Consider the following 13,696-nt stretch of genomic DNA (forward strand, 5'->3'; position numbering starts at 1 on the left):
CACGACAACTGGCCGGACAGACCGACCTGCTCTGATACCACTAATGTAACACCCTTCTAAATACCCCAATATTTAATTAAAACAACAACAATTAAATCATACATATCAGAGTAAATATTGTCACTCAAGGGTGTCACATAACAACTTCTTCACATAATTCAACATAAAAGCAGTCATACTCATTTTTATTCGACATAAAAACTCTTTAACAATACGCAGCGGATAAAATATTTCAACATCTGTAATTCATCAAAATTAACATTTATTCGACAATTCAAACATCCCGTCCCGATGTTACATCTATCAGAGCATGACCCTCTAACCACACTAGACTTCAAGCACTAGCTCCTACTCAACTCACTGCTCGTTACCTGAAAAATATTGTAAGGGTGAGTTTCTCTCAATCGATATAACAAATATTATAAATCATCATGTTATGTTAAGTAATTCTACACGTTAATCACCCAAATCATATCATGCATGCGGTAACGGCACATTCAACTCAATTATCATACGCAAATACAACGTAAATACAACTCAATAACAACATAAAATGCAACTCAATGAGACTCGACTCTTTATGCATGTGGTACCATTTGGAGTAAAACTCCCAACTTAAAATCATTGCCAGTTTAGTGGGCATCAAGGCATAAGCCTTCAACTTTCAACTTAAAATTTTGCCAATCCAGGCCAACGTGGTGTGAGCAAAAGCCCCATAATTTTTGCCAATCCAGGCCAACGTGGTGTGAGCAAAAGCCCCGACTTAATGCATATGAATGTCTATGGCATGTACGACTTGAACTCAACAACATAAGAATAACAGCAACATAACAACTTTTCTTTCAACAAAACAACTTATAATCAACTTTGGCTCATCAGCCTACAACTCAGTAATTTTCAACAAAGCAACTTAAAATCAACTTTGGCTCATCAGCCTACAACTTAATATTTTCCACAAAACAACTTATCAACATATTTGCATCAACATTTCGCAACATAGACTCCACGAATTTATTTATCACAATTGGATACAATAGGCCAATCACCAATTACACTTACATCATAAAAATCAACCATTTTTACATACTGCAACAGTGTTAAACCGGTTAACGCGATAGGTTAACCGTTAACGCAGGAAAATTACACTTCCAGGCAAAACGCAACAGTGTTAACCGGTTAACGCTATAGGTTACCGGTTAACGCAGGCAAAACTCAACATTTTTCACAATTTATAACAGTGTTAACCGTTAACACCCTGGGTTAACCGGTTAACGCAGGCGAAACAACAGTTCCTGCGCTAACACAAGGCAGAATGCAGAGTTTCCGCATTTTCCGCCGTTGGAGGACTTCCGGACCTCCGATTCAACTTCCGTAAAAAGCTATACGCTCAGAAATTCACAATACACTCAAACACAAATTCAATTTCAGCTTTAATACAACTTATTCAACATAATTTCTCAGCATTCTAAATCCCAATTAGGGTCAATCGACGGCTTATCACTACCCATTACATGTTAATCGATAATACCCATTAAACGACGATAAACCCCCCTTACCTTAACAATCCGGCAACTCTTCGAGCTTCAAGCTTTTCCGTTCTCCCACCTTTGCTCTACAGCTCCTTCTCTTGCCCTTTTCCTCTTTCACGATGCTTCTCTGCTTTTTCACGTAAAACCCTTCTGTTCCAAAAATGAGGCTCTTTCTCTTATTTCCAACTTATATATTTTCCAAATAATTATTACTCCAAATAATAATAATAATAATCCAATAATTCAACTTTATTTAATTAAATTAATAAAATAATATTAACTCAATTAAATAATTCTCTTATTTTAATCGGGGTGTTACAATTGACACCCTATTTATAAGCCTCTAACAAACTTAAATATGAATCAAATCTAATATTTAAATCTAATATCTAACAAACTTAAATATGAATCAAATCTAATATTTATATCTAATATCTAACAAACTTAAATATGAATTTAAATCTAATAATTAAATCTAATAATATTTGCCCTCAACCAATGTATAGAAATACAACAATGAAATAGTAGGGGCAGACAAAAACTAAAGTAACAATCAAAACAAGTCAATTAGATGCTCCACAGTTGAAAATAGTCTAAGGAACAAAGTCCAATACGAAAATGATGTGTTTTCCTACCCACTCAAGCAAAGTATAAGCAAACTCTTGAGACTTACCCTAAATGTCTCTCCCAAGAAGATGCCTTCATGTGATTCACCGATTGATCCAAATTAACTTGTTTATTAGAGAAATAATATCATTTTTCAACTTCCAAATTCACTAATCATTAATGGCATACTAAAACTAAGTGTTGCTTAACGTTATAATCACATAATAAGGAAAAAAACTAAGAATATGTGAAATAAGTTAAGTGGCAAAACAAACTTTCGATCAAGCCAATTTAATGACCACCCAATACCAATCTTGTGATATGAAGTTGCCCGTTAAAAACAAGTGATGGAAAGTGTTTTGATTCCTACCACAAACCCCACAATTCGAATCTTGAGAATCCTAATTAACCATGAATTTAAACAAGTTAGCACGAGTCGATTATGTTAAGAAGACACTGTTAGGAAAAATCAATAACTTTAGGTGGATCCCAACTCTTCCAAACAAGGGACGAGACTTGCATTGATCATCCGAAAGAAGGGGCACAATGTGATTCTAGCAAAGACAACTGCATAAGTCAGGATAACACCAAAAAATCACTATCACCTCTGGATTTGGAGATATCATTTGAACTTTTATTGGCTAAGTCACAAGATGGGTTTCTGAAGTCAGATGGAGAATGAGGGAGAGCTCAAAGATGACCTGTTAAGCAGTTGGGTTCAAGCCAAATAAAATGATCTTATTTACCACCTCTTTCACGTTAGAAGATGTTCCAGAAAAAAGTTTATCATTCCGTCTTAATCAGATATACCACGGACTAGATGCAAAACTACAAGTAATAAATAAATGAGAAACTGACTTGAGTCAATGATCACCAAGAGTATAAGAGATACCCCCGAGTAAATAATAACCTTTCTCTTAAAAAAAATTCATATGAAAATCTATCCTGCAGAAACTGCCAAGAGAAAACCACTTTCTTAGAGGCAGTCCAACTTTCCTAGATCAAGGGGAGAGTTTGATTTTCCCTAAATAAATGGTTATCTGAAAAAACACACGAAGTTCAACAAGGGTTTGATAGGTAGAATGAATAGAGAAGACTCCATCTCTAGAGTATCTCCGAACCCATTTATTACTCTCTTCACTAAATTGAAACTCTTGTAGGACGGAGAAGAAATCTAAGACACAATCTTCTTCATAGACAAAGAAAGCTTTCATCCAACTTAGATCCCAAGAAATCCACCCATCTTTCTATTTTCAAATCTCGGCCACAATGCCTTCGTGCTTTTGGGAGATGGTGAAAAGTCTATTAAACCTAGTACTAAGAGGAGTAATCCCAATCCACAGGTTTCTCTAAAAAGAAGTCGGAAAACCTAACTCAACCTTCTTAACAAAACCTACCTCAAATCAATTTAGGGGATCATCATTTATGTCATCAAGAAGCAACACTACTTTCCACTAAGAAGAGACATAGCAAGATGTCAAGGATCTGCCCCACGCAGGGAGGTGACCATATATGACTGGATATCCAACCAAAGCCCAAAATTATCCATTAACACATCTCACCTAGCTCTTTTAACTTAATAAAATTTAACTTAAGTGTCAACTTCTAAAATATATTAACTGATTTGAATAAAGATATATCTAACTTAAAAAGTGAATAGTCTAACCGTCAAAACAAATAATAATAAAAAGTTGACAACTTACTTTATATGTTCCAAGATCATTAGCAAGGCGTGAAATCATTGCCGAAAACCGAATTATGTTGGAATTTTCTTCTAAACAAACCAAGTCCTCCATTTTGAATGAATGTGGAATAAAAAAGTAACCATGGTTAAGTATAACATGTGAACTTATAGAAATCCATGCATTCTCTAAGTATTCTTCAAAGCTTGGTGTATATCCACCATGGTACCACTTTGCTTCAATCAAATATGCTTTACATAGACTTGTCCACTACATTGAATTAAAATTAAAATCAATGACACAACTCTTGAATAGTCCAGCACAAGAATAAAATCATGCATATTTCTTACCACTTTCTTTAATTGTGGAGTGATATGATATCCACTTTTATTTTGGATTTCAAAAGCAATTTCATTCACAAAGTTATAGAGTGCCCCAAAGCATATTTTCATATAGTCTGGAAGACTATCCATGCCATTTAGATCCCATCTAAAATCATAAGTTTTTTATAGGAAAAAACAAGCAAAATTTTGTGAAATATTCACTAATAAAGAGTATTTTAAATAAAATTAATAAATTAACAAAACTTAGTACAAATTAATAAAAACCTGTCAATTGCTTCTGTGAAGAGCTCTAATTCTTCCAAAGTACCATAAACATCATAGACATCATCAATTATGGTAATTAAGGAATTCACCTTTGTAATAACTTTTCTAGAGTATTCCAAATTTGGGTTGAAGTTTGTTCCGACAGTCCAAAGAAAGTTCTCAACCAACCTATCTCTAGCAAAGCTCAACTTTTCTCCAAGGCCTGTTCTTTTCCACCATCTTATAATTAGAAAGGACAAAAAAAAATTAAGCATTAGAACGAAAATGTTCTCTCTCTCGTGGCATTCAAAATATGTATATATAAATATTAAATTTATTCATTTAATTGTTGTCCATTTATTCATTTAGTAAATTAAAAAACTGGTTGGGAAATAAGAACAAGATATGAAGTATTAAGTATGGAATGATAATTGTATCATATTTATTTTAATTTAGTATTTGGAGTATAATAAATTAATCAGGAAATTCATCATATCCTGTCTCTCTAATTAAACTTTTTATCATCAATATAAGCTGAGTTAAAATAAACTGGATATAATAAAAAAGTAAAGTAGTAATTGTCTCTAAAAAAATATAACTCAAGAATAGTAAATAGAGATTTAATATTCTAAAAATAAAAAGCAACAAAAATATGGAAATTGACAGTAAATTAAAAATTAAAAATTAATTTATTGAAATTAGGATATGCAAAAATAAAATTATATTAAAATTTTCAAAAAAAAAATGAATATAAATATTTTTTAAATAAAAGATTTTATGATAATAGCAATTTTATCATTTACATATAATATATATATCATACCTTTATTTAGGTTATCAAACATATATAGTAAAATTATTTATTTACTATGATTTCTATAAAAACTTTCAAATTATTTATTAAATATTTTCAAAGTATTTTTTATTAAATTATCTAAATTTACTTAATTAAATTTAATACTATTTTCAGTATATGGTATTTACTTATTAAATTTTGAAATATTAAAAATTAACTCCATAAATATAGACACAATTTCTATCACAAGAGTGAATTATATATATATATATATATATATATAGATATATATATATATAATATATAGATATATATATATATATATATATATATATATATATATATATTATATATATATATATTATATATATATATATATATTATATATATATATATCTATATATATATGGACAATGATGATTATATTCATATCTAGACAATTTTTATTACAAAAGAATGGATAATAATGATTTCGTTCATATTTTAGTTGGTTCATATGAGAATAGTGTTGGTGCATTATTGTTGTCTATTTTGGAGAATGAAAAGAGTTGGAACATGGACTCAGACTACTCTTATCATATGTGTTCAAGAAAAGAATATTTAAAGACATTAAGTCTTGCAAGGATCATGTTATTGGTATGACACACTTAAAATGTTCGATTAGTGTGAATTTCTTTTTCACAACATGAGGTGTGTTTCATAACTCAGAAGAAATTTGTTACCCATAAGATATTAGATGCTCTAGGCTATTGTACTAAAGTTGAACATGTGATGTTAAAGATTTCACATGGTGAAGTGGTCGTGGCTAAAGGATCTAAAATATGTAGGTTATATATTTTAGAAGGTTTTGTCAATGTTCTTGTTCATTCATCATCAATTAATGAAGACTATCATGAGTAGAACAAGTTATAGGATTTGAGGTCAATGTGTGGTGGATGCTCGGAGGTTGTTTTAGAGCACTTTAATGTGAGCATCTTTGCTATTGCTAAATTCTGCCAATTTTTTCACAATGAATTTTAGAAGGTTTTCACAATGAATTTGTTCTCTACTATTCTAAATATCTCTGATAACAATGAATTGTAAGAATTTTTTCTTCGGTTTCTCTAAGTTTGTCCTTACCTCCTTAGATACCCCGGTCTTCATATTCTCCGAACAATGAATTTTAATAATCCATACCTTTGTATCTCTAAGTTTTTTGTTCTTTTTAAAAAAAATTATTATTTTTCTCTTGTGTTTCTCTAGTATAAAAAAATGTTGAATAACGTCTTTTAAATATTTTAGACAAAACACATTGAAATTTTGAAAAGTGCATGAGGGCAGTGAGTTTCTTCTTAAATGTGTTGTGTTTCTCAAATGCTTTGCATTCTCACAATTATTTTTTAGAAGTTTTAAACAATCCCTCGAGTGCATATTATTAAATATTCATAGGGGACAATAAGTGTTAGAACAAACAAAACACAAGGTTGGTGAAATTTGAAATGAGTAAATTTGGATATATATATATATATATATAATATATATATATATATATATATATATATCTATATATATATATATATATATATATATATATATATATATATATATATATCTATATATATATGAGAGAGAAGAGAGAGAGAGAGAGAGAGAGAGAGAGAGAGAGCGAGAGAGAGAGAGCGAGAGAGCGAGAGAGAGAGCGAGAGAAGAGAGAGAGAGAGAGAGAGAGAGAGAGAGAGAGAGAGGAGAGAGAGAGAGAGAGAGAGAGAGAGAGAGAGAGAGAGAGAGCAGAGAAGAGAGAGAGAAGAGCAGAGCGAGAGAGAGAGAGAGAGTTAAGGCTAAGAATGAGTAATTTCATTAGCTAGGGTGAGAGTGCACCATACACACTTATATAGAGATTACACAATGATTGGAATTGACTTTGACCAAGTACAATAGAAGAAAAAAAAATAACTCAGATTCGTAACCGGTCACACCAAAGTGGATAACCGGCTACACCTGAAGCTAATTAATTCAAGAATTAATTCAGTCTTAGTGGTAACCAGTTAAGCCAATCTTGATAACCGGCTATACATTCAAAAAAACCTACTTCTTTGTTACTAAATTGTATACTTCCACTTGAATTACCAATCAAACTTCAATACACCACCTTAATTCAAGTTTTGCAAGTCTACGATCTCCATGCTCATCTTCAACCTTTTAAAAATATCATTTGTGACTCCCTTTGTTAACAAATCAACAACTTGGTCCTCACTTTTGCAGTATCTCAATTGTAACCTCCCTTCACCAACTAGTTCCCTCAAATAGTGGAACCTCATCTCTATGTGCTTGCTTCTCCCATATGCAATTGGATTTTTAGAAAGATTAATCACGGAAACATTGTCAACTAAGAGTGTGACAACATCACCCTCACTGCTGCCCAACTCCTCCAATAGATTCATAAGTCATACTGCTTGGCACGCGCATAACGAAGCAGCAGTGTACTTGGCCTCACAAGATGAGAGTGCAACTACTGGTTCCTTTTTTGAACACCAAGAGATTGATGTTGCACCAAAAATAAAGATGTATCCAGTTGTAGACTTTCAATCATCTTTATCTCCGCACCAGATAGAATCTGTAAAACCGAGAAAATTGCATTTTCTTTCCGTATCAGCTGCGGGAAAGAGTATTCTGCAACCAAAAGAACCTTTGACATAACACATGATCCTCTTGCCTGCTGCCATATGAAGCACCTTTGGTCTCTCCATGAATCTACTCACAATACCGACACTAAACGCTAAGTCCGATCACGTATTGCACAAGTATTGCAAAGATCCAAACAACCTCCTATATTGAGTTGGATCAACATCTTCCTCATCCTTATTTTTAGACATTTTTAACCTTGGTTCAGCTTGAGAAATGGAAGCATTGCAATGTTCCATTTCACACTTTTTCAATATCTCAAGAGCATATATTCTTTGATTCATGAGCAACCCCAATTTTGACTTATGGAACTCAATGCCAAGAAAATAAGTCATGAGACCAAGGTCCATCATCTCAAATTCATGCATAAGTTCACTCTTGAACTTTGAAATGAACTCACCATTGATTCATGTGATCAATAAATTATCCATATATAAACAAAGAATGATTACTCATTCATTAGCATCCATATTCACATATACTTCATGCTTCGATACACATTTCTTGAAGCCAATATTCTTTAGGAAACCATCAATTCTTATATTCCAAGCTCTTCGAGCTTTCTTCAAACCATATAGCGCTTTCTTCAACTTGTAGAATTTCAGCTCTTGGTCTTTCACAACAAAACCAGGGGATGTCCTACATATACCTCCTTCTCAAGTGGTCCATTCAAAAACGTGGATTTGACATCCATTTGGTAAATAGGCCAATTGTGGTTATGAGAAATACCAACAACAAACCTAATGGTTTCAATCCTAGCAACCGGTGCAAATACCTCCTCAAAGTCTATACCTTCTCTTTGCAAAATTCTCTTAGCCACTAATCTAGCCTTATGCTTGATTATCTTACCCTTAGAATTTGCCTTCACTTTGAACATCCATTTCACACCACTTACTTTCTTACCTTTTGGTAGATCAACTAGATCCCAAGTACTATTATTTTCAATGTATTCCAGCTCCTCTTTCATAGCACAAATTCAATTTGAATCACTTAAAGCCTCCTCCGCATTAACGGGTTTGGATTCAGTCATTAGTGCAAAGTGGACAAAATCACCATCATCATTGACCTCATTGTCATGAAATAGCTTAAAATCTTGGGGTTTCTCAAGCAAACCCCTTTTCCTTGTTGACCTTCTAATATGTCCTTCATCATGAGCTTCGATAGCATGTTGTTCTGTACTTCTTGCAACCTCAAAATCCAAAATTTCGAACCTATAACCGATTACATGATTTTGGTAACCGGTTACAACCTGCTAGTAACCAGTTACATTAAGTTTCAGCTGGTTCATTTCATCAATCACCGCATACCGACTAATTACGACCCTCCTGTTAACAACATAAAAAGTTTGTAACCACTGGTAGAGTGATATCCAACAAGAATCATCACCTCCCTCTTGTCATCCAACTTCTTTCTAAGTTGACCCGGAACATGTCGGTATGTAATGGAACCAAAAACTTTCAAAAGGTTCAGATTTGGCTTTAACCCCGACCTTGCTTCCTCCAGGATTATATTTTCCAGCTTCTTAGCAGGGCACCTATTCAACAAATAGGCAGCTGTAGATACCGCTTCTCCCCATATCTCCTTTGGAAAGTTATTCCCATTCAAAATGCTTATCACCATCTTCATAATCAAATGATTCTTCCTTTCGGTTACACCATTTTGTTATGGTGTATAGGGTGGTACTACCTCACGTATAATTTCTTCTTAATCACAAAACTTCCTAAAATCATTCGAGACATATTCGTCTCCACTGTCCGTTTTGAGCACTTTGAGCTTGTGACCACTTTGCCTCTCCACCATGGACTTGAACTTCTTGAACACTTCGAATACCTCATCCTTTCTCTTGATTAGGTATGTCCATAGCTTCCTATTATAATTGTCGATAAAAGTGACAAAGTATTTATTGCCACCAATGGAATCTACTTGCATAGGTCCACAAACATCCGAATGCACCACCACAAGGTGATTCTTGGTTCTCCGATCTGCGTCATTGCTAGATATTCCTTTATGTTTCTTAGTTTTCACATATTCTTCACACATGTCAGATGGTATGTTGATAGATGGCAGCCTCATTACCGTGTTGTTCTTTTGTGAATTCTTGAGATCTCTAAACTTGAGATGCCCAAGACGATAGTTCCACATCCATTATTTTCTACTTTCCGCAGTAACAAGACATCTATGCTTCATAACCTTCAACTTAATCTTGAAGGTTCTATTGGCAGCCATAGGTGGTTTAAGGAACAAAATTCCATTTGTATCCAAAACACGCAGCCCTTTATTTTCCATATGAATTTTGTACCCCTTCTCAAGCAATTGGTCAATGCTTAAAAGGTTACATTTAATTCTCGGGATAAACAAGACATCTTCGATCAAGGAATGTCCACCATCCCTTCTCATGATCAAAACATCACCGATACCGTCGACCATTAGAGTGGTGCCATCCGCAAACTTGACTTTGTTCTTCACGACACAATTGATTTTTACAAACCAATCCTTTCTTTCCGTTATATGAGTTGAACAACCCAAGTCCAAATACCACTCCTCACTACATTGAACTCCCTTCATACTCATCATGGTGTCTTCTTCTTCACACAACCGGTCAACCGTATCATTCAACTGGTTGTAGCCCAATTTTTATGCATTCTTTGAGTTACTGCAGCTACTGTCCCGCATCTGTAAATTGCTATAATTTTCTTCCGTGATCATAACCAAGAGTGTATTATATTCATCAAACTTCTGCCTTACAACCTTGGCTTAATCCCTTTGAGACTCCTTGTTCGCATTGCAATATTTTGCAAAATGACTGAACCGTTGACACTTGTAGCATTTCTCCTTTCTCTTGTCAAAACTCTTTCTTTCGCCTCTAAAGTTATCATGACCTTCTTGTTTGTTGTAGCTGCTCTCACCCCTTAGACTCATCGAGTCTTTTGAAGTTTGAGACTCCTTTCCACCAAAATTCTGAAAATTCCCTTTGTTCTTCAAGGGCCATTTTCCTTGCGATCTCTTGTCCGTCTCATTTAAACGAGCTTGCAAAGATATCATCTCATTTTCCTTATCATTGTTCCTCTCTTCCATCCTTTACTCATGAGCCTCAAGAGAATTTTGCAGCTCCTCTTTTCTCATCGTCGCAAGATCCTTCGACTCCTCAATTGCCACAACTATGTTATTGAATCTTTGTGTTAAAGAACACAAGATCTTAGCAAAAAATATATAGTTTCGTAATGGTTTCTTCACATTCCTTCAATTGGTTCATCAAGCGAGTGATTCTCATCGCAAAATCGTTGATTGTCTCTTTTTCCTCCATTTGAATCAATTCGAGTTGTCGTTTGTGAGTTTGTAACCTCACCACCTTTGCTTTGTCAGCCCCTGCATAAGCCTTCTCTAATATCTCTCAAGCTTGCTTCGACGAATAACAATCACCAACTTTTTCAAAATTGTCACCATTAACACATTGATGAATCAAGAATAACGCTTTACAATCCTTCTTCTTCTCTTATTTATGTGTTGCTTGTTGCGCTTCAGTAACATTCCGAACAAGAGGAGTAACACCATTCTTCATCACCTCAAAAACATCTTGGTAGCCAGAGAACACTTTCATTTGCTTGCACCACTTGTCATATTTTTTTGCATCAAAAATCGGTAAATTTGTAGGGATTCTTTTATTTCTAAACTGAATTCAAGTTGCACACAAGGTGTTTGTGGATCTGAATCAGGCTTTTGATGCCAAATGTTAGAACAAATAAAACACAAGGTTGATGAAATTTGGAATAAGTAAATTTGGATGTGGAGAGTGAGAGAGAGAGAGAGAGCGAAATGAGTAATTTTATTAGCTAGGGTGAGACTGCATCCTACATGCTTATATAAAGATTACACAATGATTAGAATTGATTTTGACCAAGTACAATAGGATAAAAACAAATAACTCGGGTTCGTAATCAATTACACCAAAGTGGGTAACCGGTTATACCTGAAGCTAATTATTTCAAAAATTAACTCAGTCATAGTGGTAATCGGTTATGTAAATCTTGATAATCAATTATGCCTTTAAAAAACAGACATCTTTACTACTGAATTGCATATTTGCACTTGAATTATCAATAAACTTCAATAATAAAAAATATGAGAAACTGTTTTCTCAAAGCAATATTAGTGATATGATAGTATCTAGAAATCACTCAAAATTATGGATATGTATATTACCTTGATGCTTGCTTTAGTTCTTCTTGATAAATGCTTTGAACAATGTTGAAATCCATTTTAGCAAATTGAAGTAAAACTTGATTCATATTTTGCTTTCTTTCATATACATTAATGAACCACTGAGATTCCCATCGAGGAACTCTCCAATGTAAAGGAAGCTCCAAAGCATGATTTATTAGATGTGATATATAAGTATCTCTATTATCATTCAAATCATATTCTTTGAGATATTTTGTGGTGAAATTTATTGCTTCATCCAATATAATTTCTTCTTCAAATGAATGAAACGATGATTCATATAGTTCTAACATTCCCTCAACATCTAAAGAATGACATTTCTCAAAATTTCCCCTTTTATCCTGAAAACAAGCAAAAACATCTGCAAAAACAACAATCATATACAAAATTAACTGAGGAAGAATGAGCAGAATTACTAAGTAATGTATTTGTTCTATATTTTGTTCAAATATATATATATAATATATATATATATATATATATATATATATAATATATATATATATAATATATATATATATATATATCTTATCTATATATATATATATATATATAATATATATATTATATTCAATAAATTGAAAAAATATTTTTTTTTATTATAAATAGGACCAGAGTAAATATATTAAATGACCTGTGGAAATATTATAACCATGTTGCCTTAGGAGTCTGAACTTGAGTGATGTGGCATATAAATTATTTTTCAACTTGGATGTTTGTGTATTGTAAATGTTGTCAAGTATATTCCTTATTTCATTAGTAAATTGATATGCCACTCCAAGCCTTTGCAATACATCAATAAATTCAAGTTGATCAATCTCACTTTCCATTTTCTTAAACATCATCTTTACTTTTTCTCTTAGCATTAACCTTTGTTCTTTGTACATTACTTCCTGCATTAACTAGAAGGTGTTAGTTTCATTTTATTAATAAAATTAATGTACAAATGAGGAACATAAAGTATTAAACCATACCTTATATTCACTACTTAATGACTGAATATAATCATAGGTCCAAATTGATGCTTGGAACTTAGCCGATCGACGAGTAACTGCCTGACTAGAATCTTTGGTAACTTCATTGGATGCCTTGCATCGAGTTGTATGATAGAAATTAGAGTTGTATATTGCTAGAGAAGAAGGCCTTTTTTCTTGAGGAAGAAATATTTTAGTAAACCTAAATGGATATGGTGCAAGTATAGAGAAATCCATTGGCTACAAAAGAAAAAGGATATTAATTACTATTTGAAAATTTTGGTTGGTTCACAGTTGGGTTTTCTTGTTGTGCAAATATATATAAAACAAGCTTGATGTGATGCCTCATGAAGCACAACCATGTTCTTGAATTATCTTTAGACAAAATTCGCACGTCTTTGTTTGCTCATAAAAACAAGGAAATGTTTGAAGTAGCAAGTTGGTTCTATAATTTGTTAAATTTTAAATTTAATTACGATCAACATGACAATGAAGATATTTGTATTCACTTTAGTCACATTGTTCCTCACAAAAACTATATAATCTAAATTAATCCTCAAGAATATAAAAGATCTTATTTAATCTCTTTAGATCATGTTAATCTTTCTATTAATATTTTCGTAAAATCAGTTTTTTTTTACGA

General features: G+C 32.9%; 1 protein-coding gene across 3 annotated transcripts in view; it reads right to left on the reverse strand.

Moving 5' to 3' along the window:
• The window catches only part of LOC127136395 (terpene synthase 10), a 60,971-nt gene extending 47,619 nt beyond the window's left edge, over positions 1-13,352 (reverse strand). Inside the window, exons 1-6 of one of the 3 annotated variants that reach the window (XM_051062976.1) lie at positions 13,054-13,349; positions 12,714-12,972; positions 12,062-12,440; positions 4,426-4,644; positions 4,168-4,306; positions 3,839-4,087 (exon numbers count right to left, since the gene is read on the reverse strand). In XM_051062976.1, coding sequence (XP_050918933.1) covers positions 3,839-4,087; positions 4,168-4,306; positions 4,426-4,644; positions 12,062-12,440; positions 12,714-12,972; positions 13,054-13,290 — 1,482 coding nt within the window. In that variant the 5' untranslated portion in view covers positions 13,291-13,349. Of the gene's footprint in view, positions 1-3,838; positions 4,088-4,167; positions 4,307-4,425; positions 4,645-12,061; positions 12,441-12,713; positions 12,973-13,053 lie in introns of all 3 variants that reach the window. The other 2 variants (XM_051063015.1, XM_051063061.1) reach the window with 2 other exon arrangements.
• Positions 13,353-13,696: the final 344 nt, after the last annotated feature.

The sequence above is a fragment of the Lathyrus oleraceus genome, chromosome 1 (assembly GCF_024323335.1).
Source record: "Lathyrus oleraceus cultivar Zhongwan6 chromosome 1, CAAS_Psat_ZW6_1.0, whole genome shotgun sequence".
In the NCBI taxonomy this organism is placed as follows: Eukaryota; Viridiplantae; Streptophyta; class Magnoliopsida; order Fabales; family Fabaceae; genus Lathyrus; species Lathyrus oleraceus.